This window comes from Triticum urartu, chromosome 5A (genome assembly GCF_056163025.1).
Source record: "Triticum urartu cultivar PI428250 chromosome 5A, HENAU_Tu73, whole genome shotgun sequence".
Taxonomy (NCBI): domain Eukaryota; kingdom Viridiplantae; phylum Streptophyta; class Magnoliopsida; order Poales; family Poaceae; genus Triticum; species Triticum urartu.
Genome location: NC_141877.1, coordinates 97,653,151 through 97,676,422, shown reverse-complemented (window position 1 = coordinate 97,676,422; position 23,272 = coordinate 97,653,151). Strand labels below are relative to the sequence as shown.

Genomic DNA, 23,272 nt, shown 5'->3' with positions numbered 1-23,272 from the left:
GAGGCCAGAAGATAATCCTATAGTCACCCGAAGTCCCCAGCATCCGGCTCTTGAAGAGAGCAAACAAAACAGTCCGGCGTCGTCTGGTATGCGGTCAGACGCACTGAGGGATCTGCTAAGGCAGGCGACCATCTCGGAAGAACACCGTACATTGATGGGTACGGTGATGGAAAGGATTTCATCCACCGAAAGCGGGTTGCATGACGCCTTTATGAGTCTACTGACGGGCTTTGAGGTACGTAAAATGATGTACATTTGTGATGGTACCGCACATTTTTAGGTGTGCCCTGTGTAGATAGTAGCCCCTGAGACTCTGGTTGTTGCCGAGAATGGCGGAAAATAGAGGATCGTAGTCCCAGGTAATAACTATACCGCTTTATGTGCAGGTGATGGAACCTCCGGTGGCTAGCCGGACTAATGAGTTTGCCAAACTAAAGCGGCAACTAGATGCGGCAGATGCCGACATCAAGCTTGTTAACAAGCGGCTTGATGAGGCACAGGGTAAGTAATGTTTTTCCGGTCAATGTCACATAGTAAGAGCAGCGTGATGCCAGTATCTTTAATATGTTGTGACTGTAGATGGAGCTGCCACCGTGGAGACCCTTCGGGCGGAACTTGCCTGAGCCAAAGAACAAACAAGGATTAGTAATGCGGCCACTTTAAAAGCGGCCGAAGAGTTAAGAGCCGAGAAGGCCGCGCATTGCGAGAGCAAAGAAAAGATGGCCAAGATGGCTGTAAAGTTAAAAGACACTGCCGACCGTTGCCGGTTCCTTGAAGAAGAAAACCAAGCGAAGGCGACGGACCTCGAAAAGGCCACGATGGCGGCCAAAGACACCCGCTCTTCCATGAGGGAAAAGAAGGAAGAGCTGCGTGAAGCTGGTGATATTGTGGCTGGGAAGCCCTTTTTGCTGTGGAGGAAGTTCGGAGATCCGCGGTATGCCCCTCTGGATCGGCTGTGGAGTTCGGCAGACGCATATCTGGATTTGACGGCGAGTGCTGTCGATGCGGCCGAATACTTCCGAGATCAAACAGATCGTGAAGTGGACAAGCTATTCTGGTCGCAGTTTAACGTTCCAGAGCATCCGCTTCCATTAACTAATCATCTTGCCGAATGGGCCGAACTCAATAGATTGTCCGGACTCGCCATGAGGTCCGTCGTAGATCATCTGTGGCCGGAAAATCCGAAGCCGAACAGCTATTTCAGCTTAGTGCAGCAGTTCCTTGGTGCGGTGCCGCGCATCAATGTGATGAAGAGGTCGGCGTGCATAGAAGGCTCGCGGATGGCCCTTGCCCGTGTCAAAGCATACTGGGCGGAGATGGATGCTACCACTGTTGCGGCGCAGGGTTCGGCCATAGGCCGAGTGGCTGCCGAGCACTATTTTGAAGACGTTCTTGAGGGTGCTCGTTTGATAGAGGCCCAGTGCTCGAAGAATATTATGTTTGAGTGACATGTATTCCCATTGTAAAAACAATGTTTTATTGAATTTATCAAGGCTGTATTTATACTTGTGCCCGAAAATATTGTGATGCCTCATGTGCGGCCGTTTATGTATACATGTATATAACCTGAAAGATGGCAGTCGTCGGCTTCAGCCCCCACGCATATAATGCGGGGGTGTTCGCAGAAGACGCGTATTCACACTTAATCCAACGTCTTGGTCCTAATAAGGAGGTGATAGCGCAGTGAACTAGGCAACCGGACTATCATGCTTTAACACTTTCACTTAGCCATAGGAGTTTGACAGTGGGGCTACTATATAGCCCCTGGTGGCTCCGCACTCACCCGGATTTGGGGTGCGTACATGCCTGGATGGTAAACGGCCCTTCGTTAAGGCGGAGGAATTCTAAGATTCCGATGGGTCATCGAGTGGTTGACCAGTCTCGCGCTATATCATCACAGTCAGTTTTCGGCTTTCTCTACTGAGGTGCTCGTCCGGATGAACCAGGGCACAATTGCAGTAGTTCTCCTGGTGCCGCCTTAGCCGATAGAGCGGAACATAAGGCAGCAAAACACAAGAGCCGGGCAAACCCAACATTTGACCAAAGACATGATTCGAAGCTGATGCATATAAGGCCAAACTCGCGACGCCGAACACTCCCTAAGGTATTTGGTCTTTATGGTGTAAACCGGGCCTAAACAGTGCCCTTTGTGAGAAGCCCCTGGTGTCCAGGTACGTGCATTGTTCTGGCGTGGCCACATGCCAAGACGTCAGCATCGTTCTCAATTGTACTAAGAATCCGAGGGATGTGTATCAACAAGAGACAGTAAAAAAGGTTGACGCAGGGTCTTAATCTAAAAAGAATCCTTTGAACGGGTCCCTGCAGCACGTCTACGCCTGTATCTCCGTTGTGCCGTATCCTGGACGGGTGTAGCATGATGGTCATCTGTAAAAGAGAGGAACTTAGGTGAAAAGTTGTCGTGCAAAAAGGTAGGTTTAAAGAAACCATGCATAGTTCAAGATGAGTAAAAATTGTCACTTGTCTGCGCGCGTTGAGCCCCTTGTATTTGTAATAGGGGTGTGGTCATCAAACCTGTATGAATTACATATAGCTGAGCCAGACTCGTCTAACCGTGTCTGTGGTCTTGACGACCTATCGAATGCTTAAGTTGGTCAGGCCTTTTAGTGTGTGGCTGCCAAGGCAGCCGCACTCTCTTCGGCGCGCAGGGATCGCTCAATATTTCCATTTACTGTATGCGGTATTGCGTTAAAGCGAGCGAAAGCTTCACGTCCAAGTAGTGCTTGATAGCCACTTTGGAACGGAGCAATGTGGAAGGTTAAATTTTCGCTACGGAAGTTGTCGAGGAAGCCGAATATAACCTCTAGTAGCAGGGAGCCCGTGCAATGAGCCCCTGGGCCTGGCATTACTCCTCTAAAGGTAGTATTGCTGCGGCAAATTTTCGTTGGGTCTATCCCCATTTTGCGGATTGTGTCCTGATATATCAGGTTTAGACTGCTGCCACCGTCCATCAGGACTTGTGTGAACTGGTATCCGTCAATTATTGGATCTAATACCAAGGCATCCCATCCTGCGCGCCGGGTACTTGCCGAGTAATCCTGATGGTCGAAGGTGATCGGTTGAGACGGCCAGTGGCAGAACTCCACGGTGATAGGCCCTTGGGCATATTTATCTGGGAGTGCCGCTTTGTTTCTCCCATTTATCACGTGTAACATGTTTACTGTTTTGACTTCTGGTGGAAATTTCTTCTGTTCCCCAGTGCTTTGCTTGCGAGGCTCATCCTCGTCTTTGCTTGGTGTATCCTGCCCCTTATGTTCGGCGTTGAGCTTGCTGGACTGCTTGAAGACCCAACATTCTCTATGGGTATGATTTGCAGGTTTATCGGGGGTGCTATGGATCTGACATATTTGGTCCAGAATTTTGTTTAGGCTGGACAGTTCATCTCTGGCGCCTTTAGAGGGCGGCTTTTGCTGACCTGGACGAGAGCTTCTGAATCCGGCGTTTACCGCCGTGCTCTTCGGGTTGTCTTCTTTATTCCGGCGCTTATTATTTTTGTTGCGTCGTGATTTCCCGTTTCCATCTCTAACTTCGGATGTACTTGGGTCACTGGTGCTGCATCGGGCTAGCCAGCTGTCCTCGCCCGCGCAAAAGCGGGTCATGAGGCTTGTTAATGCTGCTATTGTTCTCGGTTTTTCTTGGCCGAGGTGTCTGGCAAGCCATTCGTCTCGGGCGCTGTGTTTAAAAGCTGCCAAGGCTTCGGCGTCCGGACAGTCGACTATTTGGTTCTTTTTAGTAAGAAACCTATTCTAAAGCTTTCGGGCTGACTCTCCAGGCTGTTGAGTTATATGACTTAAATCGTCCGCATCCAGAGGTCGGACATAAGTCCCTTGAAAATTTGCCCGAAAAGCGTCTTCGAGCTCTTCCCAGCTTCCAATGGAGCTTTCGGGGAGGCTTTTAAGCCAGTGTCGAGCTGGCCCTTTGAGTTTGAGGGGTAAATACTTAATGGCGTGGAGATCATCTCCTCGAGCCATATGGATATGGAGGATATAGTCCTCAATCCAGACCCCAGGGTCTGTTGTTCCGTCATATGCCTCTATGTTTTACGGGTTTGAATCCCTCTGGAAATTCATGGTCCAGCACCTCGTCGGTGAAACATAGGGGGTGTGCGGCACCCCTATATCTGGGTGTACTGCGTTGTTCAGATGTTTGTTGTGTTGCATCGTATGCTGGAGCGCGCTTGCGTGGTCCATAGATAGATCTGGTTGCGCCATCCTTGTGATGCGAGCCCTCGCGTGGATCGCGTATTGGCTTATGTGCGGCGTTGTTTGCCGCTCTATGTTGGCCGTGAGGTCGTCTATCCGGCCAGATGGCCGTTTTAATTTTTGGTTGCAGGGGATCTAAGGCCTCCTCATCGAATTCAGGTAGCAACTTCCGCTTCGGGTAGCTCTTGGTGGGGCGATTACCGCCATACTTCGCTGTTGTGTTGAGTACTTTACTCCATCTGATTCTGAGTGTGTCTTGCACAGTCTTGGGCCTTTTCTTCTGCTTTTTTAGACTCCTCGCGGTGGCAACAAGCCTTTTGACGGGCATTCTGTTGCTCCGGGTGTCTGTCCGGTGTGATGTCGTCCGGACTATTATCTTTGACAGAGTCGAGTTGTTCGGTTTGATTCTCTGTGTTGCCGTGGTCCGGCGATGGTTCACTTTGCTCTAACTTTGGGTCTATATGATCGTTGTTTCTGCCTAGGAGGGATTTGGAGCGGCGCTTACGCCGCCGCTTTGACTGCTTCTCGAGGGGACAACCCTTCGTTGCTTCCTTCCGTTCCTCGTCATCGTTTTCTTTTGGTGTGTCCACCATGTATACGTCATGTGATGAAGTGGGCGTCCAGTGCCCTGTGGGTAGTGGTTCCTGTTCGTCTCCTGCATCGTCGTCCATACCGTCGATGTCTTCGGAGTCGAAGTCGAGCGTGTCGGTTAAGTCATCGACAGTGGCTATTAAGTGGGTGGTGGGTGGGCGGCGAATTTCTTCGTCATCCACATCCCAATCCTGCCAGACATAGTTTGGCCAGGACTCTCCTGACAAGGAGAGAGACTTTAATGAATTCAGTATGTCACCGAAGGGCGAGTGCTGAAAAATATCCACGGAGGTAAACTCCATGATCGGCGTCCAATCGGATTCGCTAGGAACGGGCGCAGGCGGTTCGGAGTCCGTGGCCGGAGAAGGATCCGGCAGTCTGACAACACGGCTCTCGTGCAGGGTAAGGTCATGTTGGGTAACGTACGAATTTCAAAAAAAATTCTACGCACACGCAAGATCATGGTGATGCACAGCAACGAGAGGGGAGAGTGTTGTCTACGTACCCTCATAGACCGGAAGCGGAAGCGTTATAACAACGCGGTTGACGTAGTCGTACGTCTTCATGGCCCGACCGATCAAGCACCGAAACTACGGCACCTCCGAGTTTTTGCACACGTTCAGCTCGATGACGATCCCCGGACTCCGATCCAGCAAAGTGTCGGGGATGAGTTCAGTCAGCACGACGGCGTGGTGACGATCTTGCCGTTCTACCATCGCAGGGCTTCGCCTAAGCAGCACTACAATATTATCGAGGATTATGGTGGAGGGGGCACCGCACACGGCTAAGAGATCAATGATCAATTGTTGTGTCTCTGGGGTGCCCCCTTGCCCCCGTATATAAAGGAGTGGAGGAGGGGGCCGGCCAAGGAGGGTGGCGCGCCCAAGGGGGGGAGTCCAACTCCCATCGGGAGTAGGACTCCCCTTTTTCCTATTAGGAGTAGGAGAGGGAAGAAAGAGGAAGGAGGGAGGAAGGAAAGGGGGGCCGGCCCCCCTCCCAATTCGGATTGGGCTTGGGGGGGCGCCCCCTCCCTTGCTCCTTTCCCCTCCTTTCCACTAAGGCCCAATAAGGCCCATATACCTCCCGGGGGGTTCCGATAACCTCTCGGTGATCCGGTATTGTCCCAATCTTACCCGGAACCTTTCCGGTGTCCAAATATAGTCGTCCAATATATCGATCTTTATGTCTCGACCATTTCGAGACTCCTCGTCAAGTCCGTGATCACATCCGGGACTCCGAACAACCTTCGGTACAACAAAATATATAAACTCATAATGAAACTGTCATCGTAACGTTAAGCGTGCGGACCCTACGGGTTCGAGAACAATGTAGACATGACCGAGAAACGTCTCCGGTCAATAACCAATAGCGGAACCTGGATGCTCATATTGGCTCCTACATATTCTACGGAGATCTTTATCGGTCAGACTGCATAACAACATACGTTGTTCCCTTTGTCATCGGTATGTTACTTGCCCGAGATTCGATCGTCGGTATCTCAATACCTAGTTCAATCTCGTTACCGGCAAGTCTCTTTACTCATTCCGTAATACATCATCTTGCAACTAACTTATTAGTTGCATTGCTTGCAAGGCTTAAGTGATGTGTATTACCGAGAGGGCCCAGAGATACCTCTCCGACAATCGGAGCGACAAATCCTAATCTCGAAATACGCCAACCCAACATGTACCTTTGGAGACACCTGTAGAGCACCTTTATAATCACCCAGTTACGCTGTGACGTTTGGTAGCACATAAAGTGTTCCTCCGGTAAACGGGAGTTGCATAATCTCATAGTCATAGGAACATGTATAAGTCATGAAGAAAGCAATAGCAACATACTAAACGATCGGGTGCTAAGCTAATGGAATGGGTCATGTCAATCACATCATTGTCCTAATGATGTGATCCCGTTAATCAAATGACAACTCATGTCTATGGTTAGGAAACATAACCATCTTCGATTAACGAGCTAGTCAAGTAGAGGCATACTAATGACACTTTGTTTGTCTATGTATTCACACAAGTATTACGTTTCCGGTTAATACAATTCTAGCATGAATAATAAACATTTATCATGATATAAGGAAATAAATAATAACTTTATTATTGCCTCTAGGGCATATTTCCTTCAGGTCGATGTTCGGCTCGATCGCCGCTGAGGGTAAGGCCTCCGTGGCGGGGTCCATCCACCCATCCATGGACGGCGCAACTGGCTCCGAATTGAGGGTCGGAGCGGCTGCCGGTGCGATCTCCTGAACACTGTCTGATGGTAGAGCTAAATCGTACTCATCGTGACCGCATGACGCACAAGGCAGAGGCTCGAATCCGTCGAAGATCAAGTCTCCGCGGATATCGGCCGTGTAGTTTAAGCTTCCAAACCTGACCTGGTGGCCAGGGGTGTAACTTTCGATTTGCTCCAGATGGCCAAGCGAGTTGGCCCACAGTGCGAAGCCGCCGAACACAAAGATCTGTCCGGGGAGAAAAATCTCACCCTGGACTGCATCGCTATCGATGATAGAAGGAGCCATCAAGCCTAACGGCGACGACACAGAGGAACTCTCAATGAAAGCACCAATGTCGGTGTCAAAACCGGTGGATCTCGGGTAGGGGTCCCGAACTGTGCGTCTAAGGCGGATGGTAACAGGAGGCAGGGGACACGATGTTTTACCCAGGTTCGGGACCTCTTGATGGAGGTAAAACCCGACGTCCTGCTTGATTTATTCTTGATGATATGAGTATTACAAGAGTTGATCTACCACGAGATCGGAGAGGCTAAACCCTAGAAGCTAGCCTATGGTATGATTGTATGTTCTTGTACGGACTAAAACCCTCCGGTTTATATAGACACCGGGGGGGCTAGGGTTACACAAGGTCGGTTACAAAGGAGGAGATATACATATCCGTATTTCCTAGCTTGCCTTCCATGCCAAGTAGAGTCCTATCCGGACACGGGACGAAGTCTTCAATCTTGTATCTTCATAGTCCAACAGTCCGGCCAAAGGTTATAGTCCGGCTGTCCGAATACCCCCTAATCCAGGACTCCCTCAATGGCAGTCTTTCCAGTATGGAGGATATTTTGAATCCAACCACAGAAGGTTTGGGAGAAGCCACGGACAGCCAGGATTTTGTCTAGGGCATTCCAAGCAATCGAGTCAAAAGCCTTTCTGAAGTCAAGTTTGAAGATCATGGTTGGGCGTTTTCGAGAGTGACAAGAGCTGATAAGATCTGCTGCAAAGACGTAGTTTTGAGCAATGTTCCTACCGGTGATGAAGCCAGTCTAATTACCATGGACGAGTTGTGGAATGAAGGGTTTGAGGCGCGATGTTAGGACCTTAGCCACAGCTTTGACCGGGCAGTTTTGCAGGGAAATTGGTCTGAAGGCGTCAGGTGAGGTGGAGGAGGTAGATTTCGGAAGTAGAGCAATATGGGCACGATTTAGATGCTCTGTGTCTGCCATACCTTGGTGAAATTGTGCGAAGAAGGAGAAAATTACCTGTTTGATAGAGGGCCAGAAAGTTTTATAGAAAGATGGGCCGAAACCATCGGGTCCGGGGCTTGCTTGTGGGTTCATTTGGAAGAAGACCATTTTTATCTCATCTTCTGTGAAGTGTGCGTCAAGGGCATGGAGACCAGGTACGGGATAAGGGTAGATCGGCGTGAGATCAAACGGCCATGTCGTAGAGATAGTAGTGCCGATGAGCGTGACAAAGAAATCCCGCAGAATGTCCGCTTTTTGGTGGTGTGAGGTAAACACCGAGCCATCCCGAGAGAGGGAGAAGATTTTGTTTTTTCTAAACCGTTGTGAGGCGGACATGTGGAAGAACTTGGAGTTTTCACCGCCATGAATTACTCAGGACACTTTGGTGTGCCATTTCCAGTAGGACATTTTCTCTAGAATGGTGCTTTTGAGGAGAGACACGATGATCTTACGTGTGAGATGCTCTGGTGGGGAGAGAGGCCTAGATTCTTCGACACGGTCAAGTGCAGAGACGGCAATTTTGCAGCGAGATTCGCGGAGGGGGGCTGGAAGGCATGAATGGGCCCATTTTTTAAGCGCGGCCCGGGTTTGCTTGAGCAAGGTGGCGAGGGAGGCGGCAGAGTTGGGCGGGGAACTGGGCTGAGGTGAGGCCCATACCGAGGAGATGATATCTCGGCAGGGCTGTAATTTGTCCCAAGCAGATTCAAATTTAAAAAAGTTTGAGCGCGGGATTGTTGTGGTGACGTGGATGATGAGGGGGACGTGATCAGACGTGAAGCGTGTGAGGGATGTGAGTGAGGAGTTGGAGAAGGCATCAGCCCAGGCTAAGTTGAAAAAAGCGCAGTCAATGCGTTCTAGGGTGAGTGTGGTTCTGTTGTTAGACCAAGTGAATTGGCGGTCTAGAAGAGGTAGCTCGATGAGGGCAAGAGTATCGATTGTTTGGTTGAAAGCGTTGGCCTCTGAGCGTCTGAAAGCATCGTTGTTTTTGTCTGCGGGAAACCGTAGGAGGTTGAAATCACCGACTAGTAACCAAGGTGAATCATCTGGTTGGGTGATAGCTTAAAGTTCATCAAAGAATTGTTGCTTGAGAGCGCGAGAGGAGGGGGCGTAGATGTTAGTGATGGCTATGTTACTGTCAGTTGTCGTTGATCGCAGTGTCAGAGTTGAGGAGAAAGAGAGATAAGAGAAGGAGATTACTTGGAACAAGGCCGTGTTAACGGCAGAGATGGTGCCACCCGCAGTGCCTATAGTAGGTAAGGTAAAAACTTGATCAAGCTGGCGGGGCATGAATGAGCGTATTTTTGGGTCCGGTAGTGTGTCGAGTTTGGATTCTTGTAGTAAGGCGATATGTGGATTGATAGAGATTAGTTCAGAGAGGACGTCGGAGCATTTATCTTGGTCACCAAGACCACGTACATTCCATGAACATATAGAGAAGGTTGCATTACTCATGAGACAGTTGCGTACACCAGGGTTTTTAAGACCGAACCACTACAGTTACATGGTAGCAAAAGGTACACTACATCGATAGAACAGAACAAGTTTAGATGATCACATTGGAGGCACCAAAAGTACAGAGACAGTACGATCTAGGGAAGGCGCGGGCGACGAACGGCGGCGTGGAGTCGCCTTCCACGGAGCAAGGTAGAGGTGGCGTGCTGATCATGGAGAATCTTCAGCACCGGAGGCCTCCTCCTCAGCTTCGAGGATGGCGTCGACCTGGCCATTGTCCGCCCCGTAGAGCAGGGCGATGGCAGCAAGATCTTCAGCTGAGGCCGGAGGGCCATTGGAGACATCCAGGCAAGCCTCATGGATGGCACGGTCGATGGTCGTGCCCACGTCTGCAGCAGAGAGGCGAGCTGCCTTGGCCTTGACCGCCTTGGCGAGCATATGCGAGTATCGGGCCTCCTTGCCAGCGAGCCGTGCACTGCGACACGGCTTGTCCTTAGAGCAGGACTGATCACGGGTTGTCTTACGGCGTTCTTTGCGTATGGTGCACTCGTGGGTGTCCAGGTCATGGAGAGGTAGCGCTGCATCAGGGCTTTCATGGGTCAGGGCAGCTGTGATAGTAAGCAGAGGAAGTGATTGAGCAGGAGACTGGGGGAGTGAGACTTTACCAGCAGTATGGGACGATTCGCCAGCCGAAAAAGTGAAGTTGGGGATGAGTGCCGTGTCAGGAGCCTTGGCCACGACCGCCGTAAAGGCAGAGGTGAAGGAAATATGCCCTAGAGGCAATAATAAAGTTATTATTTATTTCCTTATATCATGATAAATGTTTATTATTCATGCTAGAATTGTATTAACCGGAAACATAATACATGTGTGAATACATAGACAAACTTAGTGTCACTAGTATGCCTCTACTTGACTAGCTCGTTAACCAAAGATGGTTATGTTTCCTAACCATGAACAAAGTGTTGTTATTTGATTAACGAGGTCACATCATTAAGAGAATGATCTGATTGACGTGACCCATTCCATTAGCTTAGCACCCGATCGTTTAGTATGTTGCTATTGCTTTCTTCATGACTTATACATGTTCCTATAACTATGAGATTATGCAACTCCTGTTTACCGGAGGAACACTTTGGGTACTACCAAACGTCACAACGTAACTGGGTGATTATAAAGGAGTACTACAGGTGTCTCCAAAGGTACATGTTGGGTTGGCGTATTTCGAGATTAGGTTTTGTCACTCCGATTGTCGGAGAGGTATCTCTGGGCCCTCTCGGTAATGCACATCACTTAAGCCTTGCAAGCATTGCAACTAAATGAGTTAGTTGCGGGATGATGTATTACAGAACGAGTAAAGAGACTTGCCGGTAACGAGATTGAACTAGGTATTGGATACCGACGATCAAATCTCGGGCAAGTAACATACCGATGACAAAGGGAACAACGTATGTTGTTATGCGGTCTGACCGATAAAGATCTTCGTAGAATATGTAGGAGCCAATATGGGCGTCCAGGTCCCGCTATTGGTTATTGACCGGAGACGTGTCTCGGTCATGTCTACATTGTTCTCGAACCCGTAGGGTCCGCACGCTTAAGGTTACGATGACAGTTATATTATGAGTTTACATGTTTTGATGTACCGAAGGAGTTCGGAGTCCCGGATGAGATCGGGGACATGACGAGGAGTCTCGAAATGGTCGAGGCGTAAAGATTCATATATTGGATGATATGGTTAGGCCAAGGGGTCAAGCCCATGAGGCTTTAGGTCGGTGCAAAAGGAGTTTTGCGGAGGCCATGGGGCCAAACGCCGGAGACCCTGGCGTCTGGCCCTGGGCCAGACGCCGAGGCCCATGGCGTCTGGGCCAGACGCCAAGGATTGTGGCATTTGGTCCTGGAGTCCGAGTGGGACTCTTGCCTTTCGGGCAAAACCGACTTTGAGGAGGCTTTTGCTCCAAGTTTCGACCCCAGGGCTCAACATATAAATAGAGGGGTAGGGCTAGCACCAAAGACACAACAAGTTGATCCACGTGATCTATTCCTTAGCCGTGTGCGGTGCCCCCAGCCACCATATTCCTCGATAATACTGTAGCGGAGTTTAGGCGAAGCCCTGCTGCTGTAGTACATCAAGATCGTCGCCACGCCGTCGTGCTGACGGAACTCTTCCCCGACACTTTGCTGGATCGGAGTTCGGGGATCGTCATCGAGCTGAACGTGTGCTCGAACTCGGAGGTGTCGTAGTTTCGGTACTTGATCGGTTGGATCGTGAAGACGTACGACTACTTCCTCTACGTTGCGTCAACGCTTCCGCAGTCGGTCTGCGTGGGTACGTAGACAACACTCTCCCCTCTCGTTGCTATGCATCACATGATCTTGCGTGTGCGTAGGAAATTTTTTGAAATTACTACGAAACCCAACAAGAGGTGGCAGAGGAAGAGAGCAGTCGAGCGGGCGGAGCAGCGTTCGTAGGGAGTGAAGGAGGCGGAGGCGGGGTCACCGCTCCGACCAACGATGAAGGCCGGATGACAGGAGGGCCCGAGGAGCCCCCCGCGGGTGCATGCACCATGTCCATGGACCATGGCAGATCTGCATGCAGGAGCGGGGGCATACATATCCTCGGAGCCGGCGGACTCGTCGTCGGAGATGGCAAGGGGTTGGTGCAGGGAACCGGGTGGAGGCACGGGAAGGAGAAGGGTAGAAACATTGGTGCCATGGCCAGAGGAGGCCGGTGCCGCAGGGGTAGCAGCAGGATCGGCCACGGGGCGTGTCCCACCGTACGTGGGGTCGGCGTGCCATCCAGCACGAATGGCAGAGATGACTGGGGTGAGTTGCGCGGGGGAGGCGTGTCGTGGAGAGGCACGCTGTGAGAGAGGGGCGGAGTCTCCGTCAGTGGAGTCGCCACCGAAAGGATTGGCGCCATCGCCGTGGTGCCAACGTGAGATTTCCACGACTTTGGCTATCTTGATTTCGTTGATGGGGGGAGCTGGATCACAATGCCGGGCGGGGCTGGCTTGCTGGATTGGAGCAGAACCAAGGCGCGAACAGATGTGTAGTCAATGCCATGCAGGCAGAAGTCATCGACGACACAGACGTCACCGAGGAAGGCCAAGGCGAAGCGAATGCCGTCGTTGTGCCAAAGCTTGTGCGGGAACTTGGATACCTCGATTTCAGCGAGGTCAGAGTAGATAACAATGGAGCGGTCGACGTGCTCGACCGGCTTGATGGTGATTGAGTTGCCTTCGAATTCTATAGGGCTGCGGCGAACGACATCGTTGCAGGCAGAGGGGGTGTGGAAAGTGAGGCAAGCAACCCCATGCCATGAGCCGCCCATGCTGAAGGCGGGGTTGCCGCACGTGAGTTGGATGGCACGGCGGATGAGGGGGTGGGGTTGGGGTCAGGAGTTCGGAGGTGGGCAAAGGCGAAACGCCGTGGGCAGTGCACGAGGCAGGGCGGCGCAGCAACGAGAGGCATGTCTCCATAGGGAGGCAGCGGCCCGGCGCCGCGGAAGGGGCGAGGCAACTCATCGTCAGAGTCGGAATCAGACACATAGGATGCGGCCGTGGTGTGCTGGGAGGCAATGAACACGTCGGCGAGGCGATCCCTAAGTTCCTAGGAGTCGAAGGGTGAGGAGTGTGTGTGCATGGGATCGTGGGGTGTGGTGGGGGTGGGAGGCGGTGCAGAGGAGCGTGGCAGCGAGTTGGGTGGGAGTGGGATGCCATTGGCGCCAACGGGGACGCCATGGAGGATGAAGGGGGATGGCACACATACAGCGGGGAAGGGCTCGGAGAGGATGATGGGGATCTGTCCGATCATGAGGGTGCGAGGATCGGCGTTCGCAGCAGACGATGAGCTTCTGGGCTCCATGCTGCGAGGGCAGAAGGTTGGGTTAGAGGCAGCGGTAAATGAATCTGGTAGGGGAGGGAAGAAGGGCCAGATCCGGTGGTACCTGCAGTCGCGGCTACGATGGCCGTTCCGCCAGCAGCGGGCGCAGCGGACGGGATCACGGCAGAGCTCCACGCAGTGGTCTAGGGCGAGGCAGCGGAAGGAACGGCGTCTCCTTTTGGTGGATGGAGGCGAGAGGGAGTGAGGATGAGAGGGGAGGAGCCGGCGTGGGGATATATAGGAGGGGTGGGGCAGCGGTGCACTGTGGTTATGAGGACTGGAGAGTAGCACGTCTCGATATGTGGGTGTCGTGGAGCGGTTGGACCGAGCATGCAGCGTATCCGTCGTCAGGGCGGCGAGATCGTTTGCGTGTGCCAGCGATTGAGACGACGGGGGGTGAGGCGTGGTGATGGAGGGCTTAGGTAGGGTTTAGAGGCGATGATTATGGCTAGATGCTGGTCAGGACTAGAGGGGGGCGACAGAGGCGAGGTAGCGTCGGACATCATGTGAGGTCGCGTGATATCGTTGGTTCCCAAGGCGAGATTCTCTGCCGGCTCGAGCACCGGGGCGGCGCGTGGGGAGACAGGAGGCGGCGCATTGGCGCCCGGATTAGACGCGCGTGGGTCAGGTGGGGTGTCCAATTTTGGCACAGACAGAGAGACAGATGGGGGGGTCGGTTCCAGTGCACGGCTTTCCCACATGCGCGGCATCATGAGGTATGTACGAATCTTTTGTAGGATTTGGTCTGTCGGGTGAGGCAGTGGATTCATCATTGTGCATGCAGTGGGCCCGCGATGCATGCAGGGCTGACCGGCCGTGCAGCGGTGTCGTGGACACGAGGGTCGGCCGTATCGGTGCATGGGGAGGCTGGTGGAGATGGGTGTAGGGCCCGAGAATGGACCCAGGGCGTGTGGGCAGCGAGGAGAAGGAAAAGGAGAAATAAGATTGTGGGAAACGGCTGCAGTGGCCAATGGCTAGATCGAGGTGGTCAAAAAGAAAAGGACGAAACCCATCAAAGTCCAGGGACCCTAATTTGAGAATTTCAAATTTGACTGGGTGGGAGGAGACGCCAGATTTAAAAATTAGATCATGAACCTTAATTGCGTGGAAATCTTGTCTAATGGAAAAACAGTGGTTTAGGGCTGATTCCACTAGTAGTTCATTAGGTCTGACAGTGATTGGCATGAAAGTAACCCAAAAAGGATATGTATGGTGAGTGTACGACACGTGAGGTGATAGCTGATTAAAGCAACGAACATTTAGCATTCGGTAAAAGAAACTAATACCTGGCCGTTTTCGTCTCACCTTGGGCAGATCCATAGTTGGAGGCGCTAATGACAGTGGTGCAGAGACGACCGACAACGACGAGGAGGACGCGGAGCCAAGCGACGGGGGCATGGCATCAGCACGCAGAAGACGTCGGGCACCACACATGATCATAGGCCAGGGGAAGCGGATCAGCATGCCCCTCTTGCGGTAGTCACCCATGGAGGCGATCAGCTTGGCTACTGCGGGTGAAGCAACGGTGAAGGAGAAGCAGGATTCTCCGTCTTCAGTGACATCAAAATGGAGGTAGGAATCCCCAAACAATTGAGCGAGGACAAGGGCCATGGTAGTGGCAGTGAGAGCGAAGGGGAACTGGATTACACGCGCATACATTCTGCAACCATGAGGCTGACAGCATGAACGGCGGTAACTTGGGAACGAAGTTGTGACCAGGCCACAGCTTGGAACTGAAGACCCAGGTCGTCTGGAATTTGGAGCAGCTGGGCAAGCATCATGCATGTAGCGGCAGAGTGCGGTGGAGGCGGGAGGGAGGGTAGAGCCCTAGTGAAGGAGAAGGAGTAGTTGCGAAAGCGGAGAGTGGTTTGGGCAAGGATGATCTCTGCCACGCGTGCAGAAGCGACGTGGAAACGGAAAACCAGAGGAGAGCATTGCGCGACGTAGAAGTGAGAAGCAGAGCCACCAGGATAGCCTGGAGCAGCGCAACGACAACAATGGCGTCGAGGTGACGGCTGGAGTAGCCGAAGACGATGTAGAGCGGTGAGGCTAGGTGGAGGGCCGGGGTGGTGATGGCAAGGCGGAGATAGTATGAGCAGTCATCTTCAAACTCCAGTCCCATGGCGTTTCCGCAGCCGAGGAAGCAGCGGAGGGCAACCTGCCCGGCCTTGACATAGGGTAGGTCGAAGAATGACGAGGGTGGTGGAGCCACAGATGGTATGAGCTCGTCTAGGGGGCTTGTGGAGAGGGCTAGGAGCGGGGGGTTTTTGGTGGCTGGGGCGTTGCCGGCGGCCGACGGGGTGGCCGGCCGGGGAGGCGGGGCGGGAGCGGGAGGCATCATCATCGGAGCCTGAGAACAAAGTATAATTTAGCCTAAATAACTTGTTGTGTTCAGTGCGACAAATTAAGAAGACAATGTTTTCTAATTGCAAAGAGAAGTCCACAGACAACTTCACTGGCATATATGTAAATACTCCCCTCGTCTCAAAATAAGTGACTCAACTTTGTACTAACTTTGTACAAAGTTGAGTCACTTATTTTGGGACGGAGGGAGTATAAAATAAGGAAGCATACATATTTGGAGATGGAACTAATTCGCGACCTTAAAGGGAGAACTGATTACACTAAAACTTGGAAGCAATAAGAAACTCCAATAAAAGCAAAAGATCACTTTGAAGAAAATCTTGAATTTACAACATTGCATTCACTGTAGCTTGTTCACATTCAAAGATATGATACACCCTGTGCATATACAGTAGGCTCTCTTCTTCTACATAGATATACCAATAATTCTTATACACACCTATGACCTAGATGGGCAACAAGTAAATAAACACCCTGATTATGGGTTTCACCAAAATATCTTGCACACTACTTTGTACTTTCTCAAAAAATGAATATACTATGTATTTAAGCAGTTCAGGACTAAATGAGAAGCATGGTACATTAAAAAGAATCTCAACCATCCTGCAATAAAGAAAAATATTACTACCGTCATCCAAGCATTTGAAAGCTCAAGAGTATGCTACTAATACAATTAAATATATCTATGGATACAAGAAACTCTTTACTTTTAATACCTACACATAACTGGAAATCTGGAAGTAACTGACTTAATCTTTAGATAAGGGCCAAAAAAAAAATTTGTGTTCTCTTTAGAATAACTGAGACAAAAGTTCAGGTGAGAAGTCCCATATCACAACACGACATAATATTGGCAGAAATATGTTTTATGGGTCGTCAGAACAATTTGACGTTCAAACAAAATTATGATGTCAGGAGCGACTTGGTTTCTGCCACTTCCAAATGGTACATCTATCCTGACATCTGGAGCAGACTAAAAAGGACAGTGAAGAATTTCAATATCAAGAATGGGACTCAGTAGCTACAAAGAGTAATTTGATTATACACAGAGTAGTACGGTGCTGCAACCTAGAAACTTAATTGTTACCAGTTCAGATTTGTTATGTGTATAATGTAATCCAGACCAAAGCTGATAACAGTTCTAACAGTTGCAGGTCACACAAAATCAATACATGGGAAATTCACTAAGCATTATATAAATTTGTTTAGTGTGACAAACTCTTATAATCTCAACTGCATGCATATCTTAATTTCCTATGTCATTCACTGCAAATTTTAGAACTTTGTTACAAAATCTCATGATGTGGATGCTATCTATAATTCCACGAGCAGTGCGAATAAGAGGTTTTGCACATACCATTTGGATGTGGGCGAAATCCCAAAGTGCTTACTTGAACTTGGGATTATTCTGAAGTTCTCACCTGAACTTTTGTCTCAGTTAGAACCCCAATGATCGTTAAAACCACATTGAGAAAATGTTACGACACATAACAGGAAGAAATCATCTTAATTAGCAAAGAACGTCCAAACTGAACATGGATAACGTGAGGTACAATTTCAGAAAAAATTTGATAAATTTACCCTAAGCATCAGGTCAAAGCACAGCTCACAGGCTGCATCCACCGGTATCATGGGCACTTTGTCTGTACTGCAACCATTACTCTGCAGTTGCCATTCTTGGCATGAGACTTGAGACATTCTAAGATGGAGGGGGGCGGGGGGGATTGATCTGATGCTTCCTGTATAGTACAATTCGTACATAAAGGAATGCAAAACTGAAAAATAGCTAGGTAACCCAGAAACAATAGAGGAACGACCTTTTATTAGAGGATATGCAACATATCACGCATGAAGATGGACAATATAATAGCAATGATTGTAAAATAATGATCTGCATTTTGAGTTATTCATTATGCCATTCACACCATAACAATAAGAATCTTAGAACTGCTTCTGAGGGCCACAATACATATACCTTTGAGAAAATTAGTAAGATAATTATGTAGCCTAAAGCAGGGAGGGGTTCCAAGCTCGCCATGGTGGTCCTTGGGTTGGTGTGCAGCTGAGGCTCAGAGCCACCAGATCGAGCGCATCAATGCTTTGGAATTGATGACCTTCCCACTTCACGACAAGCACATCGCCAGTTCGAACTCCCTCATCGCCACCATACTGCTGGGTTAGGGCCGTGGAAACTTCCCGCGCCGCCTGCAGTACATGCCCCTCGCGTCGCTGCCGCCGGCCATTGCCTCGCCGTTGACAGCGAGAGATGAGCCGGGTGGCGCGGCAGTGGGTTAGTGGCGCTGCAGAGGAAGTTAAGGAAGAATCATTTGCGAACGCCGAGCCGAGGCAAACAAGCGCCGCGCGGAACGGATCCCCAGCGCCAGCACCGTAGACTGGTAGAGGCAAGTCTCAGCGACCGGCACAAAGGTGCAGAGGAGAGGGCGCGGGGAGGAGTGAAGGTGGACGGGGAACTGGGTGTGGCGCGACATCGAAGAAGAGGCAGGCGCGGTGGCGGAGGCGGCGACACGGTGGAAGGGGGACACGGAAGGGGATCGGGATTCAGGGAAGGGGCTAGCAGATAGGTTGGAAAGGGAAGAGAACCGACGTGCGGTCAAACCGACTAAAGCGCATATACACTTACAGTTACAGGTGGGGCCACGACCGCGGCTAAAAGCCTCAATCAACCACAGCGCCGTAATTCCTGGGAGCTTAAAAACTGTAATGTACAGATGCAGCTTGTATTTTAATGGGGTCGTAGGCCATGTACAAGTGCAGAAAATGGGCAGAAAGCCCTTTATACAATGGGGAAATACAAAAGGCTACACAACTGTATATATAGTACTCCAACAAAAATATTCGATATGAGTATATTCCTATTTATGTTTCTTTTTTTCAGGCATGTTAAGAAGAAGCAAGAAGCACTGGAAAATAGATTCATCATTTCATGATCGTCTCTTGCAAACGTAGCAAAGATTCTGAGCTGGCTTGTTCTGTCAGTCAATCAAAAGAGTACTGTTACAAGGCTGAAAGGCAGGAACTAGGCGAGGTGTGGAAAGCGAGGGATCGAACACCCAGACTAAAACTTAGTATGGTCTATTACACTTCAAAGAACATCTCAAGCAAACTGAGACTATTATGTACAGTACCATGTAGTGAAGATTCCAATGTCGATGACAACTTAAAACTGGTTTTTGTTGGCTGTTCTGAGCCAACTAAAGATAATAGCTTTGCTCTCTTTAGTCATACTTTCTTGTCATTTAGCCCGATGCACTTAGAGCAAGAAATAAATTGATGCACTATTTTTTTCCTGGGGTAAAGAGGATAACCACCTTCTATCTAAAGATCTTTGCTAAATGATATTTTTTTACCAGAAAGTGTATGTTGGTAACTTAGTGTTTGGAGCACCGTTGAGGTGTTTGCAGCCCATAGAATTTATTAGAAACACCCAATATCTATGAAAAAATAATGAGAAAGTGCAGCCAGAGCCAATTGCATCTGAAAACTATACCTAAACTGGAGAATCCTGGATGCCATGTATCCTGGATTACAGGAAAACTCCAAAACTCTCATTTGGATGTCATGCAGGAAATTCACAGGAATCTAGACACAAGGAGAAGAAAACATGAGGTCCTCCAAAAATTTCTATGAAATAGCTCAATCCATAGGAATTTCAAAGAATTGTAGGGATAGCTTTTCCTTTGTTCCAAACGGTACCAAAGAAATATTTCCTACAGGAATCATACCCTCCAAAATTCCTATGTTTTTCCTTCGTTCCAAACAGGGCCTTATTGTGCATTATGATTTGTGTTGTGTACTGTGATCTCGTTGAGCTGGTGTACTTTGGTGCATTTGCTAGATAATTTGACCATTGCAGGGTGATATGACTTGCTATATGTTTGTGGCTTGGTAGGATGTGCTTCAGGGTGTGTCACCCAGCATCAGCATGGTCTCTCTAAAAGAAGATACATTTGATTTTCGATTGCCTTGCTGAGAAAAAAAGGAAAAGGCAAGTCAGTTCTCTACCTTGATTATTGTAAGGAGATTACATTGTTACAGAACAAAATAATATACGAGCGTATCTTTATACTTCTAAAACATCTTACAAGCCATTTCTTAGCATAACAATGACTTTTAAAAGACATGGACCAGTCTGAACTTGGTGAACCAATTATTGAAGTTCCAAACATTCCGCTTGATAACTTAAATATTCAGGTATGACCCAGATGCATACCAAAAAAAATATCATGTTGAATATCTATCATAAACATCACAGCAACCTAAATCAGGATTCTTCATAGTCTTAGCAGTGAGTTATAAGTTGAAACAGAAGACAGAGAAACAAGATAATAGACAAAAAAATAAACCTCATAACATAGCATGACACTAACATATCTAAGAAGCGTGAAATACAAACTTCAAAAGTAAGTACAAATGAATGATTTATACGGTTTTGTAGGAGATACAAGCTTAATACCCGAATTAGAATATTACGGAGATTGTATGCTTTTCTCACTAAAACATTCTTATGAAAGTGATACATGCAAAAAATGGGATGAACGACTGTAAAACACTCAACTAATCTACTTTTCCAACATAACCATTTTCTGCTACAATGTAACTACATAAATCACTTCTTACTCTTTTAATGTGAGGTCTTCTCACTTCCTTATATTTTAGAAGACCCTACCTCATGGCTTGTTTTGGTTTCAATTAACCAGTTGAGTGAAGCACTAGAAGTACTAACCTATGAACTATTCAATCAACCTAGCACTGTATTGGTAGTGTTTTGTCAGTCCATCCCATCACCAGCTTTCGTCTTAACATAGTTGTAGTTTTCGACAGAGCAAACCTGATGGCAGAAGAGCACATGCTGAGAAATGCTTGAACACATGTCTGGGTTTACAGTCCATCGTGGGTAATTCTGTACCACGTCACAGCATCTTCTTGATTGCAGGATTCACTGGAGCCGGTGCTTGCTTACATAGATTGCACCGTGCAATGCTAGCACCTCACGGAAGCATTTCACATTTGTGACTGCAACATGAGATTTAGCACACCCTTGGCAAAGGACTCACTGCACAAGCAGCTCATGAGCTGTTGGAAGGCAGCCAACATCCTTAACATGTGAACTCAGCCTATCAACCATCTCGGATATCTGGTCCGAGTCTGAGTGTTTTCTGTCCCCCACCGTGAACTCATGGAATGCCTCATCAAGTTCAATCCAACTTGATCCTGCTGACTTCTGAGACCCGGTTCCTTTCATTTGCATCCTTGCCTTTGCCATGTCACTCCACTGCCCAGCCTCTGCATAGATGTTTGAAAGGACAGCATAGTTCCCTGCATTGGAGGGCTGCAGCTTACTGAGCTCGTTCACTGCAATTTCTGCATACTCCACGTTCTTGTGCAGTCGGCATGCACTGAGAAGGGACCCCCATATTACCTCATTAGGATCCCAAGGCATGCTTTTTATCAGGTCAACAGCCTCCTCGATGAGCCCTCCACGACCAAGAAGGTCAATCATGCAGCCATAATGCTCTATCTGTGGCACAATGCCATAGTCCCTCTCCATATTGTTGAAATACCGGCGTCCCTCTTCCACAAACCCCATGTGTGTGCATGCACTAAGAACGTTGATCATTGTCACAGCATCAGGACGGAACCCTTGTAGCTTCATTTGGGCAAAGAAATCCAGCGCCTTGTCTCCATGCCCATGCATCGCAAATCCCCCAATTATGGTGTTCCATGACACTGAATCCTTCTCAGCTATTTCAGTGTCAAAGACATAATCAGCCCGGTTTACACATCCACACTTGCAAAACATGTCAATCATTGCATTGCACACATGGGTCGACCTCCCCAGTTGCCTTGTCCGCACGTACCGGTGAATCCTCTTCCCAAGAGCAAGCGAGCCTGACTCTGCACATGCAGCCAAGATACTCACAACCGCAGCCACATCAAGTTCCACACCAGCTTCCTTCATCTGAGTAAACAACCGTCCAGCCTCCTCAACAAGCCCATTCTGGGCACATGCCGAGACCATTATCGTCCATGTTACCAAGTTCTTCGTTGGCATCTTATCAAAGATCACTCGAGCCATCTCCATGTCACCCTTCTTACAGTAACCAGACACCACCGTCGACCACGACACCACATTCCTCTCTGGCATGCACTGAAACAGCTCGAACGCTTCCTCCATCTTCCCAGCCTTGGTGTACCCATCTAGCACGGTGTTCCAGCTTACCGTGTCCTTCTCCGGCATCTCGTCAAACATCCTCCTCGCACTTACCACATCGCCCTGTCGCACCATCGCAGCCATGGCCGAGTTCCAGGACACGGTATCCCGGCTAGGCATTTCCTCGAACACCTTGCTGGCGTCCAAAAACCCGCCGTTCTTGGAGTAGGCGTCGATCAGCGCGTTCCCGACATAGGTGTCCTCGATGGACCCGAGTTTAACGACGTGGGAGTGCACCGCCCTGAGGGGGGTCAAGCCCGCTGAGGAGAGCGCCTTGATGAGGAAGGAGTAGGTGAAGCTGTCCCGCTGGGGCATGGCGGAGAAGACAGAGACCGCAGCGTGGGGCAGGGCATTGAGCGCGTAGGCGCGGAGAAGGGTGTTCGGGAGGAAGGTGGTGGCGTGAGGATTGGGGAAGGAGGCGAAGATGCGGCGGGAGGCCGGGAGGCGGCGCTGGAGCGCGTATGAGGAGATAAGCTTGGAGGCGGTGAGCGGGTCGAGGTGGATACCGTGCTTGAGGAGCTGCGCGTGGAGCTCCTGCACGTGGTGGAGGCGCTGGAGGCCGTGGGGCAGTGACGCCAGGTGCTGCTCCACGAGCCGGCGCTGCGACGGCGCACCCCACCGTGGCGCCGGGCGGAGCGCAGAGGCAGCGGTGGACATTGGCGTTCGGACTAGCTATGGCGCCGCTGTGGTTGCCGCCGGAGAGGGGGCGGTGGTTTGCGGTAATTGTTGCCGGAGAGGGAAGGGGAGCTGCTCAGGCCAGGAGAAGGCCCTGCGGATGTGGTCTTGCTCGATGACATGTGGGTCAGCGCCAAAAACCTTCTCCCGGGATAGGCAGTGTGCTACAAGGTATAGTTTTTTTTTTTTTTTTTGAGACAAGCTAGAGGGTATAGCTGGCCAAACAGGCCGTGCTTCTCGTGCTAGAAGCACGCACGGCACAGCCTAAATGGGCCATGCCCGGCACGCGGCACTTTTTTTTCGAATTTTTGAATATATATATATAACCTAAGAAACAATCCAATAGACCCAAAATGGCCCAAAAATATAGCCTAGC

The 23,272-nt window shown here is 49.8% G+C and overlaps 1 protein-coding gene and 1 pseudogene across 5 annotated transcripts; both read right to left on the bottom strand.

Moving 5' to 3' along the window:
• Window positions 1-14,249: 14,249 nt before the first annotated feature.
• LOC125506817 (uncharacterized) lies at window positions 14,250-15,969 on the bottom strand (annotated as a pseudogene).
• Window positions 15,970-17,853: 1,884 nt separating this feature from the next.
• LOC125508032 (Tetratricopeptide repeat (TPR)-like superfamily protein) lies at window positions 17,854-23,054 on the bottom strand. Of its 5 annotated transcripts, XM_087525594.1 has the most exons (4): window positions 20,734-23,054; window positions 19,733-19,976; window positions 19,498-19,589; window positions 17,854-18,979 (listed from the first exon to the last, which is right to left on the bottom strand). In XM_087525594.1, the coding sequence occupies exon 1, from the start codon at window positions 22,876-22,878 to the stop codon at window positions 21,061-21,063; it is 1,818 nt and encodes a 605-aa protein (XP_087381720.1). In that variant the 5' UTR covers window positions 22,879-23,054; the 3' UTR covers window positions 17,854-18,979; window positions 19,498-19,589; window positions 19,733-19,976; window positions 20,734-21,060. The 5 variants fall into 5 exon arrangements, with proteins under 5 accessions (XP_087381720.1, XP_087381718.1, XP_087381719.1 ...); XM_087525592.1 differs by having other exon boundaries at window positions 19,498-19,976; XM_087525593.1 differs by having other exon boundaries at window positions 17,854-19,589.
• Between the last annotated feature and the right edge of the window lie 218 nt (window positions 23,055-23,272).

Coding starts and splice junctions, on each gene's coding strand:
- LOC125508032 (XM_087525591.1), bottom strand. CDS start 22,878: ATGTCCACCGCTGCCTCTGCGCTCCGCCCGGCGCCACGGTGGGGTGCG.